General features: G+C 47.8%; 1 protein-coding gene across 5 annotated transcripts in view; it reads left to right on the plus strand.

Annotated features, from left to right (window-relative positions):
- The window catches only part of LOC147098503 (uncharacterized), a 66,788-nt gene that overhangs the window by 33,845 nt on the left and 18,050 nt on the right, over positions 1 to 14,893 (plus strand). For 4 of the 5 annotated variants that reach the window (XM_085970286.1, XM_085970288.1, XM_085970284.1 and 1 more), the window contains one exon: positions 10,021 to 10,188. In XM_085970286.1, the coding sequence (XP_085826412.1) occupies positions 10,021 to 10,188 (168 nt within the window). Of the gene's footprint in view, positions 1 to 9,761; positions 9,982 to 10,020; positions 10,189 to 14,893 lie in introns of those variants that run through there. The other variant, XM_085970289.1, reaches the window with a different exon arrangement.

Below are 14,893 nucleotides of genomic sequence, written 5' to 3' on the forward strand. Positions count from 1 at the left end.
GAGAGAGGAGCTGAGAGAGGGAGATGGGGAGAGAGAGGAGCTGAGAGAGGGAGATGGGGAGAGAGAGGAGCTGAGAGAGGGAGATGGGGAGAGAGAGGAGCTGAGAGAGAGAGATGGAGAGAGAGGAGCTGAGAGAGAGAGAGATGGAGAGAGGAGCTGAGAGAGGGAGATGGGGAGAGAGAGGAGCTGAGAGAGAGAGATGGAGAGAGAGGAGCTGAGAGAGAGAGATGGAGAGAGAGGAGCTGAGAGAGAGAGATGGAGAGAGAGGAGCTGAGAGAGAGAGATAGAGAGAGGAGCTGAGAGGGAGAGATGGAGAGAGGGGACTTAGGAGGGATGAGGAACCAAAGAAGGGCAAAATTAAAAACCTAATGAATTTTTATGGTTGTCTAGTTTATGTTGGATGTTTTGGGAAAAGTTTTCTTCGACCCTGTGTCACCAGCGAAGCTCCGTATGGGGGTGAGGCTCATCAGAAAATCACGGACACAGAGCTTCTGATTCGATGTGTGTAAGAGTGCGTGTGTGTGTGTGTGTACGAGTGTGTGTACGAGTGTGTGTGTGTGTGTACGAGTGTGTGTGTGTGTACGTGTGTGTGTACGAGTGTGTGTGTGTATGAGTGTGTGTGTGTGTACGAGTGTGTGTGTGTGTGTACGAGTGTGTGTGTGTGTGTACGAGTGTGTGTGTGTACGAGTGTGTGTGTGTGCGTGTGTGTGTGTGTGCGTGTGTGTGTGTGTGTGTGTGTGTGTACGAGTGTGTGTGTGTGTGTGTGTACGAGTGTGTGTGTGTGTACGAGTGTGTGTGTGTACGAGTGTGTGTGTGTACGAGTGTGTGTGTGTGTGAGTGTGTGTGTGTGTGTACGAGTGTGTGTGTGTGTGTGTGTGTACGAGTGTGTGTGTGTACGAGTGTGTGTGTGTGTAAGAGTGTAAGTGTGTGTAAGAGAGTGTGTGTGTGTGTGTGTAAAAGTGTGTGTGCTTGTAAAAGTGTGTGTGCTTGTAAAAGAGTGTGTGTGCGTGTAAGAGTGTGCGTGTAAGAGTGTGTGTGTGTGTAAGAGTGTGCGTGTAAGAGCGTGTGTGTAAGTGGTGGAGAGGTATTTATTGTTTCTAATTGTGAGGGACTTTGATGCTGGGAATCAAAGAATTTTCTGTTTGGTTCCCAGCCAATACTGGTATAAAAGTGCTCCTGGGTAACAAACCACATGGGTACGATACAGAGAAGCAGTATTGCCAACCCCACTGTCTCATAAATCAGGAGACAAACTCATAAAATCATGAGGCTTGGTATAGAAATCACGAGTTGCTATTTTTTTCCCGACCCGACCCCTCGCTGACCTTTGCTCCCAGACAGGACGTGCATTTGGCCGTCACTAACCGATTACTGACGTAAGAACATAAGAAATAGGAGCAGGAGTAGGGGGATCAGTGGTCCCACAGGCCGGCCTCGCTCTGCTTTTAACTGTTACTCTTCCCGGAACACCTCCAGTCGTACAACCCTCAGAGTTATCTGCGCTCCTCCAATGCGGGCCTCTTGCGCATCCCCGATTTTAATCTACGCTATTCACCTCAACTACTCCCTGTGGCAGCGAGTTCCTCATTCTCACCACTCTCTGGGTAAAGAAGTTTCTCCTGAATTCCCCATTGGATTTAATCGTGATGGCTGTGCCTTCAGCTGCCAAGGCCCTAGGCTCTGGAATTCCCTCCCTAAACCTCTCCGCCTCTCTACCTCTCCTCCTTTAAGACGCTCCTTAAAACCTACCTCTTTGACAAAGCTTCTGTCCTAATATCTCCTTATGTGGCTCAGTGTCAAATTTTGCTTGATAACGCTCCTGTGAAGCGCCTTGGGACGTTTTACTACGCTATCTAAATACAAGTTGTTGCTGTTGTTGTACGCTGCCTGATGTAATAAAACTCACTACGCATTTGGTTTGAGCGTAAAGCAAGGCTTTAATCAACTTGTTTCAGAACATGGAGGTCTAGTTGTACTTCACTAGTTCCTTGTCTTTACAAAATGTCCCTGGCAAGCTGGGGCCAACGCCCGAGTATTTATACTCCTTGGACGGCGCCACCAGCTGGCCGTCCAGTGTTATTTCATAGGTAGTTTCTCGATGATGAGATTTATGACACTGCCCACTGATCGAAATACATGGCTAACCTACTGTCAGATATCTCCAGCTACCAAACTAGTTGCTACACTCCTGGTTCCCCTCATTCCCTGAAAATATCAGTCAATGGCAAAGTTTCCACCGAACAGCTTTACTGTACAAGCTTCGGGAATCTCAGTTACATTGTCAACTACTTTTTTTAATATCAATCGCCGTATTTTATTTTCTGCGGTTTTATCCCGAGATTTAGGCGTTCCATTGCGAGTGATGCTTTATTTCACTCCGAAATCGCGTCGCTCGCGATGGGTTCGCGAGAGTTGGCAATACTGGAGAAGGTCCCAACTCTGCCCCGCCAAGCACACTCTGGCCGGGTTACATGCAAAGCAAAGCCTATCTTCATGTGTAACCCTAAACAGTGAGTGTGAGCAGGGTCTTGAACCACAGAGGAGCCAATCCCGTGACACCCACACGCACGGTGTTGGGGGGGGGGGGAGGGTTGTCACTGGATTGCTGGGACACGATCTGATGTATTTCCCTCTTGCTTAGCCCAGGGACACTGAGACTAATAGTAGCACCCCCCACTGCGGCCCCACCTTGGCACAGACCAGGGGGGAGAAATTAAATGAGTAGCGCCACCTGTTAGCGCCTAAAGAGGCAGTCAGTGGCTGTAGCGCCACTGGCTGCGCCTCCCGCGATATTCAGCAGGGGTGCTAATGGTGGCGTTAGCCTTTTGCGCTGCGCCGCCACCGATGACTTCATCGGTGTGCGCAGCGCCCCATTCGCGCCCCGATCACAATATTTGGTAGCGAACGCCGCTGTAGCGCCGTTCGCTACCCGCGCCCGGTTCACGGGGCCTTGCTGCGCCGGCAGAGGTGCAAGTTAAGGTGGAGGTGCGGGGCGGCCGCTTTTTCGGCGGCCGCCTGCCAGCACCTCCGTCCCCAGCCTCCTGGTCCCCCCCCACCGCGGCATTGCTGGCTGTTTCCCGAGAGCCCGGCACTTCTCCTTGGTGCCGGGCTCTTTTGCCGGCACTCGCGATCGGGGTTCACGCTGCTGCAGGCCCCTCCCCCTTAACAGTGGGAGGAAGGCCTGCAGTACCGCAGCGTGCCGTGCCGCAGCGTGTGGCGCTGCGGCACGTAGCGCTGTGAAATTCACTTTCAGCGCCCTAAGAGGGACGCGGAGCGCCTCGAGCTGCGCCCCATCTCCCTCTAGGGGCACTTCAACTGAATTTGCGGCGATCGCTAATGCGGCGATCGCGGCGCAAATTCCAGCGCCCAGGCGAACTTTGCGCCGCTTGAGCGCCTCAGGCCAATTTCTAGGCCCTGGAGTCCAAACCCCCGACACCTTCGCACCAATAGGTTGATCAATGCTTTGGCTACAGAAAGAAAGATCCCTGAATATGCAGCCATTTGTACCTAGATATACATAGAAGCTGAACACGGAGAAAGGCCATTCGGCCCAACCAGTCCGTGTTGGTGTTTACCCTCCACATGAGCAAATAGTTTTAAACTCATTTACCCGCCCTGTTCCCAAAGCCCTTCATTCCCTTTACCTTCATCCAGCTATCCAATCTAATCTTCAATCCTGACCTCAACCACTAACCCTGGAAGTGAATCCCACAGCCTCACAACTCCCCGTGTGAAGACATTTCTCCCGCCCTCTGTTCTACATCCCTTGCAAATTTGTTCTTGACCCATCACCTACTGGAAACAGTTTGCTTCTATCTACCCGTCCTTTCATTATTTTAAACGCTTCTGACACATCGCCCCATAATCTGTGGTTGTCCTAATGAAAAAAGCCCCAATTTTCAAGTCTTTCTTCATATTTGTATTTCCTTATATCAGGCAGCGTCCTAGTGAATCTGCATTGTACCCTCGCTAAAGCCTCAATATCCTTCTTATAGTGTAGAGCCCAATACGGCACACAGTACTCTAACTGAGACCTTATTCTGTGGGGAATCCAAAACTAGGGATCATAAACATAAGATAGTCACTAATAAATCCAATAGTCACTAATAAATCCAATAAGGAATTCAGGAGAACCTTCTTTATCCAGCGAGTGGTGAGGATGTGGAACTCGCTATCACCTGGTGTAGGTGCGGTGAATAGCATAGATGCATTTAAGAGCATAAGAACATAAGAAATAGGAGCAGGAGTCGGCCATTTGGCCCTTCGAGCCTGCTCCGCCATTCAATGAGATCATGGCTCAACTCCATTCACCGGCCCTATCGCCATATCCCTTGATGCCCTTACTAGTCAGAAATCTATCGACTTCTGTTTTGAATATACCCAATGACTGAGCCTCCACAGCCCTCTGGGGTGGAGAATTCCAAAGATTCACCACCCTCTGTGTGAAGAAATTTCTTCTCATCTCAGTCCTGAATGGCCTACCCTTTATCCTGAGGCTGTGGCCCCTGGTTCTAGACTCCCCAGCCAAGGGAAACATTCGCCCAGCATCCACCCTATCAAGCCCTGTAATAATTTTGTATGCTTCAATGAGATCCCCTCTCATTTTTCTGAATTCAAGAGAATACAGGCCTAGTTTACTCAATCTCTTCTCATACGACAGTCTCGCCATCCCAGGAATTCCAAAATCTATCGATCTCTGTCTTGAATATACTCAACGACTGAGCCTCCACAGCCCTCTGGGGTAGAGAATTCCAAAGATTCACCACCCTCTGAGTGAAGACATTTCTCCTCATCTCAGTACTAAATGGCCGACCCCTTATTCTGAGACTGTGACCCCTGGTTCTAGACTCCCCAGCCAGGGGAAACATCCTCCCTGCATCTACCCTGTCAAGCCCTGGAAGATTTTGTATGTTTCAATGAGATCACCTCTCATTCTTTTAAACTCTAGAGAATATAGGCCTAGTCTACTCAATCTGTCCTCATAGGAAAATCCCCCCATCCCAGGAATCAGTCTGGTGAACCTTCGTTGCACTCCCTCTATGGCAAGTATATCCTTCCTTAGGTAAGGAGACCAAAACTGTACACAATACTCCAGGTGTGGTCTCACCAGGGCCCTATATAATTACAGTGAGACGTCTTTACTCTTATACTCAAATCCTCTTGTAATAAAGGCCAACATACCATTTGCTTTCCTAATTGCTTGCTGTACCTGCATGTTAACTTTCAGTGATTAGTGTACAAGGACACTCAGGTCCCTCTGAACACCAACATTTCCCAATCTCTCACCATTTAAAAAATACTCTGATTCTCTGTTTTTCCTACAAAAGTGGATAACTTCACATTTCTCCACCTTATATTCCATTTGCCATGTTCTTGCCCACTCACTTAGCCTGTCTATATCCCCTTGAAGCTTCCTTGCATCCTCCTCACAACTTACATTCCCACCCAGCTTTGTATCATCAGCAAACTTGGATATATTACTTGCGGTCCCCTCATCCAATCAATGATGTAGATTGTGAATAGCTGAGGCCAAAGCACTGATCCTTGTGGTACCCCACTAGTTACAGCCTGTCAACTCGAAAATGACCTATTTATTCCTACTCTGTTTTCTGTCCGTTAACCAATCCTCAATCCATACTAGTATATTACCCCCAAGCCCATGAGGCCTAATTTTGTTTAATAACCTCTTGTGTGGCACATAGAAACATAGAAACATAGAAGATAGGAGCAGGAGTAGGCCATTCGGCCCTTCGAGCCTGCTCCGCCATTCAATGAGATCATGGCTGATCATCCAAATTCAGTACCCTGTCCCTGCCTTCTCCCCATATCCCTTGATCCCTTTAGCCTTAAGAAATATATCCAACTCTTTCTTGAATATATTTAATGAACTGGCCTCCACCGCCCTCTGTGGCAGAGAATTCCACAGGTTCACCACTCTCTGGGTGAAGAAATTCCTCCTCATTTCAGTCCTAAATGTCCTACCCCTTATCCTTAGACTATGACCCCTGGTTCTGGACTCATCGACCATCAGGAACATCCTTCCAGCATCTAGTCTGTCCAGGCCTGACAGAATTTTATAGGTTTCGATGAGATCCCCTCTCAATCTTCTAAACTCCAGTGAGTATAAGCCCAATCGACACAATCTCTCCTCATATGTCATTCCTGCCATCCCAGGTATCAGCCTGGTGAATCTTCGCTGCACTCCTTCTATGGCAAGAACGTCCTTCCTCAGATAAGGCGACCAAAACTGCACACAATACTCAAGGTGTGGTCTCACCAAGGCCCTGTACAACTGTAGCAAGACATCCTTGTTCCTGTACTCGAACCCTCTTGCTACGAAGGCCAACATACCATTTGCCTTCTTAACCGCCTGCTGCACCTGCATGCTTACCTTCAGCGACTGGGGCACAAGAACACCCAGGTCTCTTTGCACTTCCCCTTCTCCCAATCTATTGCCATTCAAATAATAATCTGCCTTCCTGTTTTTGCCACCAAAGTGGATAACCTCACATTTATCCACATTATAGTGCATTTGCCATGTTTCTGCCCAATCTCCTAACCTGTCCAAATCGTACTGGAGTTTCATGACATCCTCCTCACAGCATACCCTCCCACCCAGCTTTGTGTCGTCTGCAAATTTGGAGATATTACATCCAATTCCCTCGTCCAGATCATTAATATATATTGTGAACAGCTGGGGTCCTAGGACCGATCCTTGCAGTACCCCACTAGTCACTGCCTGCCACTCAGAAAACGACCCGTTTATTCCAACTCTTTGCTTTCTGTCCGCCAACCATTTCTCTATCCAAATCAATACCTTGCCCCCAATCCCATGTGCCTTAATTTTGCACGCTAATCTCTTATGCGGGACCTTATCGAAAGCCTTCTGAAAGTCCAAATACACCACATCCACTGGTTCTCCCTTATCTATTTTACCAGTTACATCCTCAAAAATTCCAGTAGATTAGTCAAGCATGATTTACCTTTTGTAAATCCATGTTGACTTTGTCCGATCCTGTCATTGCTTTCCAAGTGCTCTGCTATTACATCTTTTATAATGGACTCTAGCATTTTCCCCACTACCGATGTCAGGCTTACCGGTCTATAATTCCCCGCTTTTTCTCTGCCACCTTTTTTGAATAGTGGGATAACATTAGTTACCCTCCAATCCATGGGTACGGTTCCAGAGTCTATTGAATTTTGGAAGATGACCAGCAATGCATCAACTATTTCTAGGGCCACTTCCTTAAGTACCCTGGGATGTAGATTATCAGGCCCTGGGGATTTATCGGCCTTCAGTCCCATCAATTTTCCTAACACCATTTCCCTACAAATACTGATTTCTTTCAGTTCCACCCTTTCATCAGACCCTATGTTCCGCGGTATTTCTGGGAGGTTATTTGTGTCCTCCTTTGTGAAGACAGAACCAAAATATGTATTTAGTTGGTCTGCCATTTCTTTGTTCCCCATTATAAATTCCCCCGATTCTGACTGCAAGGGACCTACGCTTGACTTCACCAATCTTTTTCTCTTCACATATCTATAAAAGCTTTTACAGTCAGTTTTTATGTTCCCTGCAAGCTTACTCTCATATTCTATTTTCCCTTTCCCTTATCGAATGCCTTCTGAAAATCCAAATACACCACATCCACTGGTTCCCCCTCAGCTATTCTGCTAGTTACAACCTCAAAAAACTCTAACAGGTTTGTCAAACACGATTTCCCTTTCATAAATCCGTGTTGACTCTGCCCAATCCTATTATTATTTTCTAAGTGCCCTGTTACCTCGTCCTTAATCATAGATTCTAGCATTTTCCCTACTACTGTTGTCAGGCTAACTGGTCTGTCGTTCCCCGTTTTCTCTCTCCCTCCTTTCTTAAATAGTGGGGTTACCTTTGCTACCTTCCAATCTGCGGGAACCGTTCTAGAATCTACGGAATTTTGGAAAATGACAACCAATGCATTAAGGGGAAGCTAGATAAGTACATGAGGGAGAAAGGAATAGAATGGGATGCTGATAGGGTGAGATGAAATAAGATGGGAGGGGGCTTATTTGGAGCATAAACACTGGCATAGACTGAATGGCCTGTTTGGGTGCTGTAAATTCTATGTAATTCTTATTAAGGTTTTATATAGGCTCATCATTACCTCTTGGCTTTTATATTCTATACCTCGTGATAAAACCTAGAATTTCATTTTTTTTTACAGCCTTATCAAACTGCGGTGCTGCCATAATGTCCTGTGAACTTGTAACCCTAATCCCTCTGCTCTTCCCCAGCACCGAGTCTACTTCCATTCAGATTATAATTATGACTGTTACTTTTTTCTACCACCTCCCACTTAAGTTATCTTCAGATGTTAGGACGGTGCTTTTGGAAAATACTGTGCGTTTAACAAAGCAGCTGGATTTAATTGGATGACTCAGGGAAGAGCGAGAAATTTGTAATTTCCTTTCTGTGAGTGCAGATACCATTTCCTTCCATTACACTTGACCCTAGGTGCTGAGATCAAGATTGACAAAAACAATACGGTCACTAACACAGACACAGAACAGCTAATACAACCTGACACTGCTACTAACACAGACTCACGTCAATAGATGTCTGAGGTTACAGCATTTATGGTTCAATGGGCTCTCAGTTGGGTTTCTATTGTGCAATGCACTGCCACCCCTTCAGTATCCTCTGTCTAGAATTTAAATTGTGAAGAGTTTAACATCTTCTGAGATCTCTAGAGTTTGTACCTAAATGTTTTTGTCTTCTTTGCAAGTGTCTGGTCCTCCAGGGAGATGTTTGTTTCTCCAGAGAGTCTGACATTAGTTGTTAATTGACTGCCTCACTGTCAATGCCAGGGTCAGAGTTATGACCTTTTGCATACTAGACTTCCCTCTGTGCTGTGATCAGCAGAACATTAGACTCTTTTCAGTGTCAGGGTCGTTGATGTGACCTGTAGGAGACTGTCCTCTCTTCACCACTAGGGGCAGCACTGTGACCATTGGAAGAATGTCCTCTCTTCACCACTAGGGGCAGCACTGTGACCAATAGGAGACTGGCCTCTCTTCACCACTAGGGGCAGCACTGTGACCAATAGGAGACTGGCCTCTCTTCACCACTAGGGGCAGCACTGTGACCAATAGGAGACTGGCCTCTCTTCACCACTAGGGGCAGCACTGTGACCAATAGGAGACTGGCCCCTCTTCACCACTAGGGGCAGCACTGTAACCATTGGAAGAATGTCCTCTCTTCACCACTAGGGGCAGCACTGTGACCAATAGGAGACTGGCCCCTCTTCACCACTAGGGGCAGCACTGTGACCAATAGGAAACTGGCCTCTCTTCACCACTAGGGGCAGCACTGTGACCAATAGGAGACTGGCCTCTCTTCACCACTAGGGGCAGCACTGTGACCAATAGGAGACTGGCCTCTCTTCACCACTAGGGGCAGCACTGTGACCAATAGGAGACTGGCCTCTCTTCACCACTAGGGGCAGCACTGTGACCAGTGGGAGACTGGCCTCTCTTTGCCACTAGGGGCAGCACTGTGACCAATAGGAAACTGGCCTCTCTTCACCACTAGGGGCAGCACTGTGACCAATAGGAAACTGGCCTCTTCACCACTAGCGGCAGCACTGTGACCAATAGGAGACTGGCCTCTCTTCACCACTCGGGGCAGCACTGTGACCAGTGGGAGATTGGACTAACAGATTAGTTTCTTATTTCTCCCCAGTTTACTCTAGTTTTATTTGTCCCATTCCTCTCTCCAGTCATCCACCACAGATTGCTTCAATCAACATTGATTGACCAGTACCACTGTAAAGTGATATCTTGCCAACTCATTGCAGGATGTTTTGCCTGGACTCTGGCCTCCCTCAGGAAATCCAACAAATGCAGCCAGCTACAGGAGAGCCATCGGCAGACTTTGTGCCCGTCTGGTTGGGATTTATGGATTCTGACAGCTTAAGCTTCAGGGTCGACCTGTTTGACCCAGTTGTTTGCTGACTGTTCACTGGTTCTCTCTTCCAGAGTGGCCATTGCTCTGTGCAGCGGGAATCTGGACGTTCCACTGCTGCGTCAGTGTCTGGATAGGGCCCTGGTCCTGGACAACAAGCTGTGTAAGTTCTCCATTCAGATGACCGACTGCACTGGAGATGTCGTAAAACTACTCGAGATACTTGCTCGCGAAGAAGCACGGTGAGTACAGAGAAAGCCCCAGAACGATTTTTATAACCGTGGTTAGTTTTTATGTTTTATCATTATTTATTGGGTCGTCAACCCTCCAAGATTGCCCTGGAGTCTTCCAGGAATTGAAGACTGACCTCCTGGACACTGCTGCGAGTAACCCAGGAGAAAATTCATAGGGGCAATTAAAAAACTGCTTGTGATTTAAAAAGAAAATTGAACATTTATTAGTTATAAAACTATTGGAGAGGGGGGGAAAAAAAGTTTGACTAATAGTCAAGCGTCATCCATCGGGTATTTAGGATAACAACAGAAAATGCTGGAAAAACTCAGCAGGCCAGGCAACATCCGTGGAGAGAAATTAAAAGTCGACGTTTCGGGTCGAAACCCTTTTTCAAAACTGGAAAGGAAATGAAATAGATCGAAGGCAGGGCTGCGATAGAACAAAAGAAGTAAAGAGACATTAAGAGGTATTCAAAACCAGACGAGATGGTAATAGGACAAGTGGAGACAAAAGACGGCTGAGATTAGGTGTGAAGTGTACTGGCAGGATGAGAGACAGCTGCCATGTGGGAGAGAGGGAAAAAAGGAAAGGTGGGGGGGGTGGAGGGAAGACCCAAAACAAAGGGGTGGAAAAAAATATAAGTAAAAATGTAATAGGGGCCGAGGTTATGATCTGAAATTGTTGAACTCGATATTGAGTCCGGAAGGCTGCAAAGTGCCTAATCAGATGAGGTGCTGTTCCTCGAGCTTACGTTGAGCTTCGGTGGAACAATGCAAGAGGCCGAGGGTATTTAAGAGCCTGTTTGCCTTCCAATCGGTGTGGGAAGGCGGTGCGCTGCAAGGATGGGCGTGTCAGGCGACCAATAGCGGGAGTGTGGGGGCGGGGTGGTTGGCGGCCGGAGGTCATGTGATCAAACCTCCAGGAACACGTCCAACCAGAGCTGGCGACCCTAGGGTACAATAGTTTATTGGTCGTGTTACTGGTACTCGAGAGGCCTGGACTAAAAGTCCAGAGAATATGGGGGCGATTTTGCCAGCCCTGGGGAGGCGGGTATGGAGGTGGGACTGCCGGGGAAATGGCAGAATTTGGGGGCGGGTGCCCGACCTGCCTCCAACCCGCCTCCATGCCATTTGCCAGGAGACGGGTAGCCGTCCGGCGCCGGGTCCCGTCTCCTTGGAGGCGGGAAGGGATTAAAGCCTATTAACTGCCTGTTAACAGGTAGTTAACAGGCAAAAATAGGATTATCCCCTTTTTGCCCACACAAGTGCGGGCTTCCCGAAGGCTCCGAAACCCGCCAGGGTCACCGAGGCGAGTAGTGGGTCTGCGGGGATCGGAGGGGTCCAAAAGTGTGCTGTGGAGGTGAGTGATGGGTGCAAGTGTGGAGAGGTGAGTATCTGAGGTAAGTGCAATGTGTTAGAAAAAGTTTACTTACCCTTGTATCTTCCTGCAGGCTTCAGTCGGTGGGGATGCGGAGAGTCTCGCATCTCCGCGGCAGAGATGACAGATGGCCGCTGCATTCTCCAATGCAACAACCATCTCATTTCTGCTAAAGAAAGAAGTTTGATGAGGTCTTGAATTCAAGACCTCATCAAACTACAGAGAATGTCACAGAGCTGTCAAACGATGACAATTCATCTGTCAAAAATTTTTGACAGATGAAACGTCATATGTTGACGTTCTCTGTAACCGGCTTTCCCTTAATTGGTTTGCTGAGCCGCTGGGCGGGCTTAACAAGGTCAATCAAGGGAAAATAGCGTGGGTTGGCCAGAAGTTGATGCAGGCGGGACTGAAACTCGACAAGTGGGAGTCCCGCCTCCAAAAGCTCCCCATTGGCAAAATCACCCCCCATGAGTTCAAATCCCACCATGGGCACTGAATTGAATTCAGTTTTTATTAAAGACCTGGAAATAAAAAGCCTGGTGTCAGTAAAAGTGACCATAAAGTTGTCGGATTGTCATATAAACCCAACTGGGTTCACTAATGTCCTTTAGGGAAGGAAACTTGCCGTCCTTACCCAGCCTGGCCTGTTCGTGACTCCAGTCCCACACCCAACATGGTTGACTCTTAACTGCCTTCTGGTCGCCTAGCAAGACATTCAGTTCTCAGGGCAACTAGGGAATGGGAAATAAATGCCAGCCTTGCCAGTGACACCCACATCCCGAGAACGAATTTACAAAAATAAATTCATTGGAATTTAATGGAATTTTAAAGGCAAGATCTGAATGGCCCCCTTGCTGATGTCTGTGATGGTCATACAGACCGCGAAGGTCCCAGGTTCGATCTGCGGTCTGTGCTGATGTCTCCTGGGCTAGTTCAGGGAAGAATAATCCAGGGTTCCTAGCTAATCAGCGAGCCTTCATGGAAAGTGCATGTGTATGGATGCCGGGGAGGGTATGGTTAAGGTTCAACTGTACCGCCCCCCCCCCACAGCCAAATAGCATGCCAACACTCACTGTGCAGTCCCACATCTGAAGAGAAGACACAACAGAGATACTGAGGGGTAGATTTTCATAAAGCTGTCGGGAAGGAGGCGGGACTTCAACTTTTGGGTTTTAGTCCCGCCTACATCGACGTCCGGCCAATCCGCACGATTTTCCCTTGATTGACCTTGTTAAGCCCGCCCAGCGGGCTCAGCAGGCCAATTAAGGACCACCCGGCAACAGGTGACGTCAGAGACTGAAATTTCATCTGTCAAGAGTTCTTGACAGATGAAATATCAGTGTTTCACAGCTGTTTGAAGCTGTCAAACACTGACAGTCTGACTTCTAACCTGAGTCCTTCTACACAGACTCAGTTAGAACTGTCACCGGCAATGAAAGCTGAAGGCTGTCACTTTTGACAGCTCGCAGCCATTTTGCTTTCAGTGCCGGCTGAGTGATGGACTCCTGACGCCTAGAGGAAGGAAGGCTATTAAGGTAAGTACAGGTAATTTAAACTTCTTTACACACTTTAGACACACCAAACACACTTACCTTTGCACTTATGCACCCATCACTCACCTGAGCACTGACATCACGACCCCTCCAAGTCCTTCAACCCGACGGCCCGCCTGCTCTAACCTGGCGTGGTTTGGAGCCGTCGGAATCCCACACGAAACCCCTCAAAATAGGGATTAGGCTAAAAACTGCCTGTTAACTACCTGTTAACAGGCAGTTAATTGGCACTAATCCCTTCCCGCCTCGGGTCGGCAGGTCCCAGTGCGGGGCGGGTACCCGCCTCCTGTGAAACTTACGTGGAGGCGGGTTTTGGGCGGGATGGTGTCGGGACTCCCGAATTTGGGATTTTGCCCCCCCCCCACACGCCTGAAACCCCGCCTGACGGCTCCAGGAAAATCTACCCCTGAATGTCTGCCAGTGCACCAAATCTATAGCCAGTAGAAGTAGAGAGAAAAATTAAAGAAGTTTTTTTATATGTAAAATATAAAAACAACTTGCATTTATATAGCCCCTTTACCATAGCAAAACGTCTCAAGACGCTTAATAAGAGCATTATCAATAAAAAAAAATTGACACCGAGCCACAGAAGGAGATATTAGGGCAGGTGACCCAAAGCTTATCAAAAGTTAGGCTTTAAGGAGCTTCTTAAAGGAGAAGAGGCGGAGAGGTTTAGGGAGAGAATTCCAGAGCTTGGGGCCCAGGCAGCTGAAAGCACGGCCACCAATGGTGGAGCGATTAAAATCGGGGATGCGCAAGAGGCCTGAATTGGAGGAGCGCAGAGATCTCGGAGGGTTATAGGGGTGGAGGAGGTTACAGAGATAGGGAGCGGCGAGGCCATGGAGGGATTTGAAATCAAAGAGGAGGATTTTAAAATTGAGGTGTTGTCGGACTGGGAGCCAATGTCGGTCAGTGAGCACAGGGGTGATGGGTGAACGAGACTTGGAGCGAGTTAAGATGTGGGCAGCAGAGTTTTGGATGAGCACAAGTTTATGTAGTGTACACATATACAGCTATCTATTATATATATATGGTGTGGAGATGCCGGAGTTGGACTGGGGTGGACAAATGTAAGAAGTCACACGACACCAGGTTATAGTCCAACAGCTTTATTTGAAATCACAAGCTTTCGGAGTGCTGCTCCTTCTTCAGGTGAAGTGGAGAAATGCATAAAGACACAGCTTATATAGTCAGAGAATCATGTCAGATGTTTACAGGTAACCTTTCCAACTGCCATTTATCACACCTCGGCAGAGAGATAATCACAGCAGTCAAAGGTGTGAATGGTGTCCAAACAGGTCAGTCAGGGAAACATTACATCAAAGAACAATGAGGTGGGGTCACAAGGGGTCATATTATATATATAAACCGGTATGTCTGTCTGTCTGTCTCTCTGTCTGTCTGTCCGGCTATACAATCAAAAGTTATAGAGCATACCTACACATATGTTATATCAAAAGAAAGCTTATCATTAGGGGACTCTCGTAGGTGTATTTACTTTTTCGTCAGAGAAAAATTGTTAGGACAGTATACAAAAAAGTTTCAAAAATCCACTCATTAGCGGTTCACCAATCCTACCTGTCATTAGCGTTGACTGACGTGCTGCTTGACCAATCCTACAGTTCACTCACCTGATGGTTGACCAATCAGTGTGTCACAGGCGGGTCCTAATCCTCCAGTCTCCCTAAACTTCGCCGCCATTTTTTCCATCCCCACAGGGACAGCAGCAGCAAAAGAAACCCCCACATTGCGGCTCCCGATCCCGCCCCCGCCCCCGCCC

This window comes from Somniosus microcephalus, chromosome 29 (genome assembly GCF_052327205.1).
Source record: "Somniosus microcephalus isolate GS21.2 chromosome 29, FLI_Smic_1.0, whole genome shotgun sequence".
Classification (NCBI taxonomy): Eukaryota; Metazoa; Chordata; class Chondrichthyes; order Squaliformes; family Somniosidae; genus Somniosus; species Somniosus microcephalus.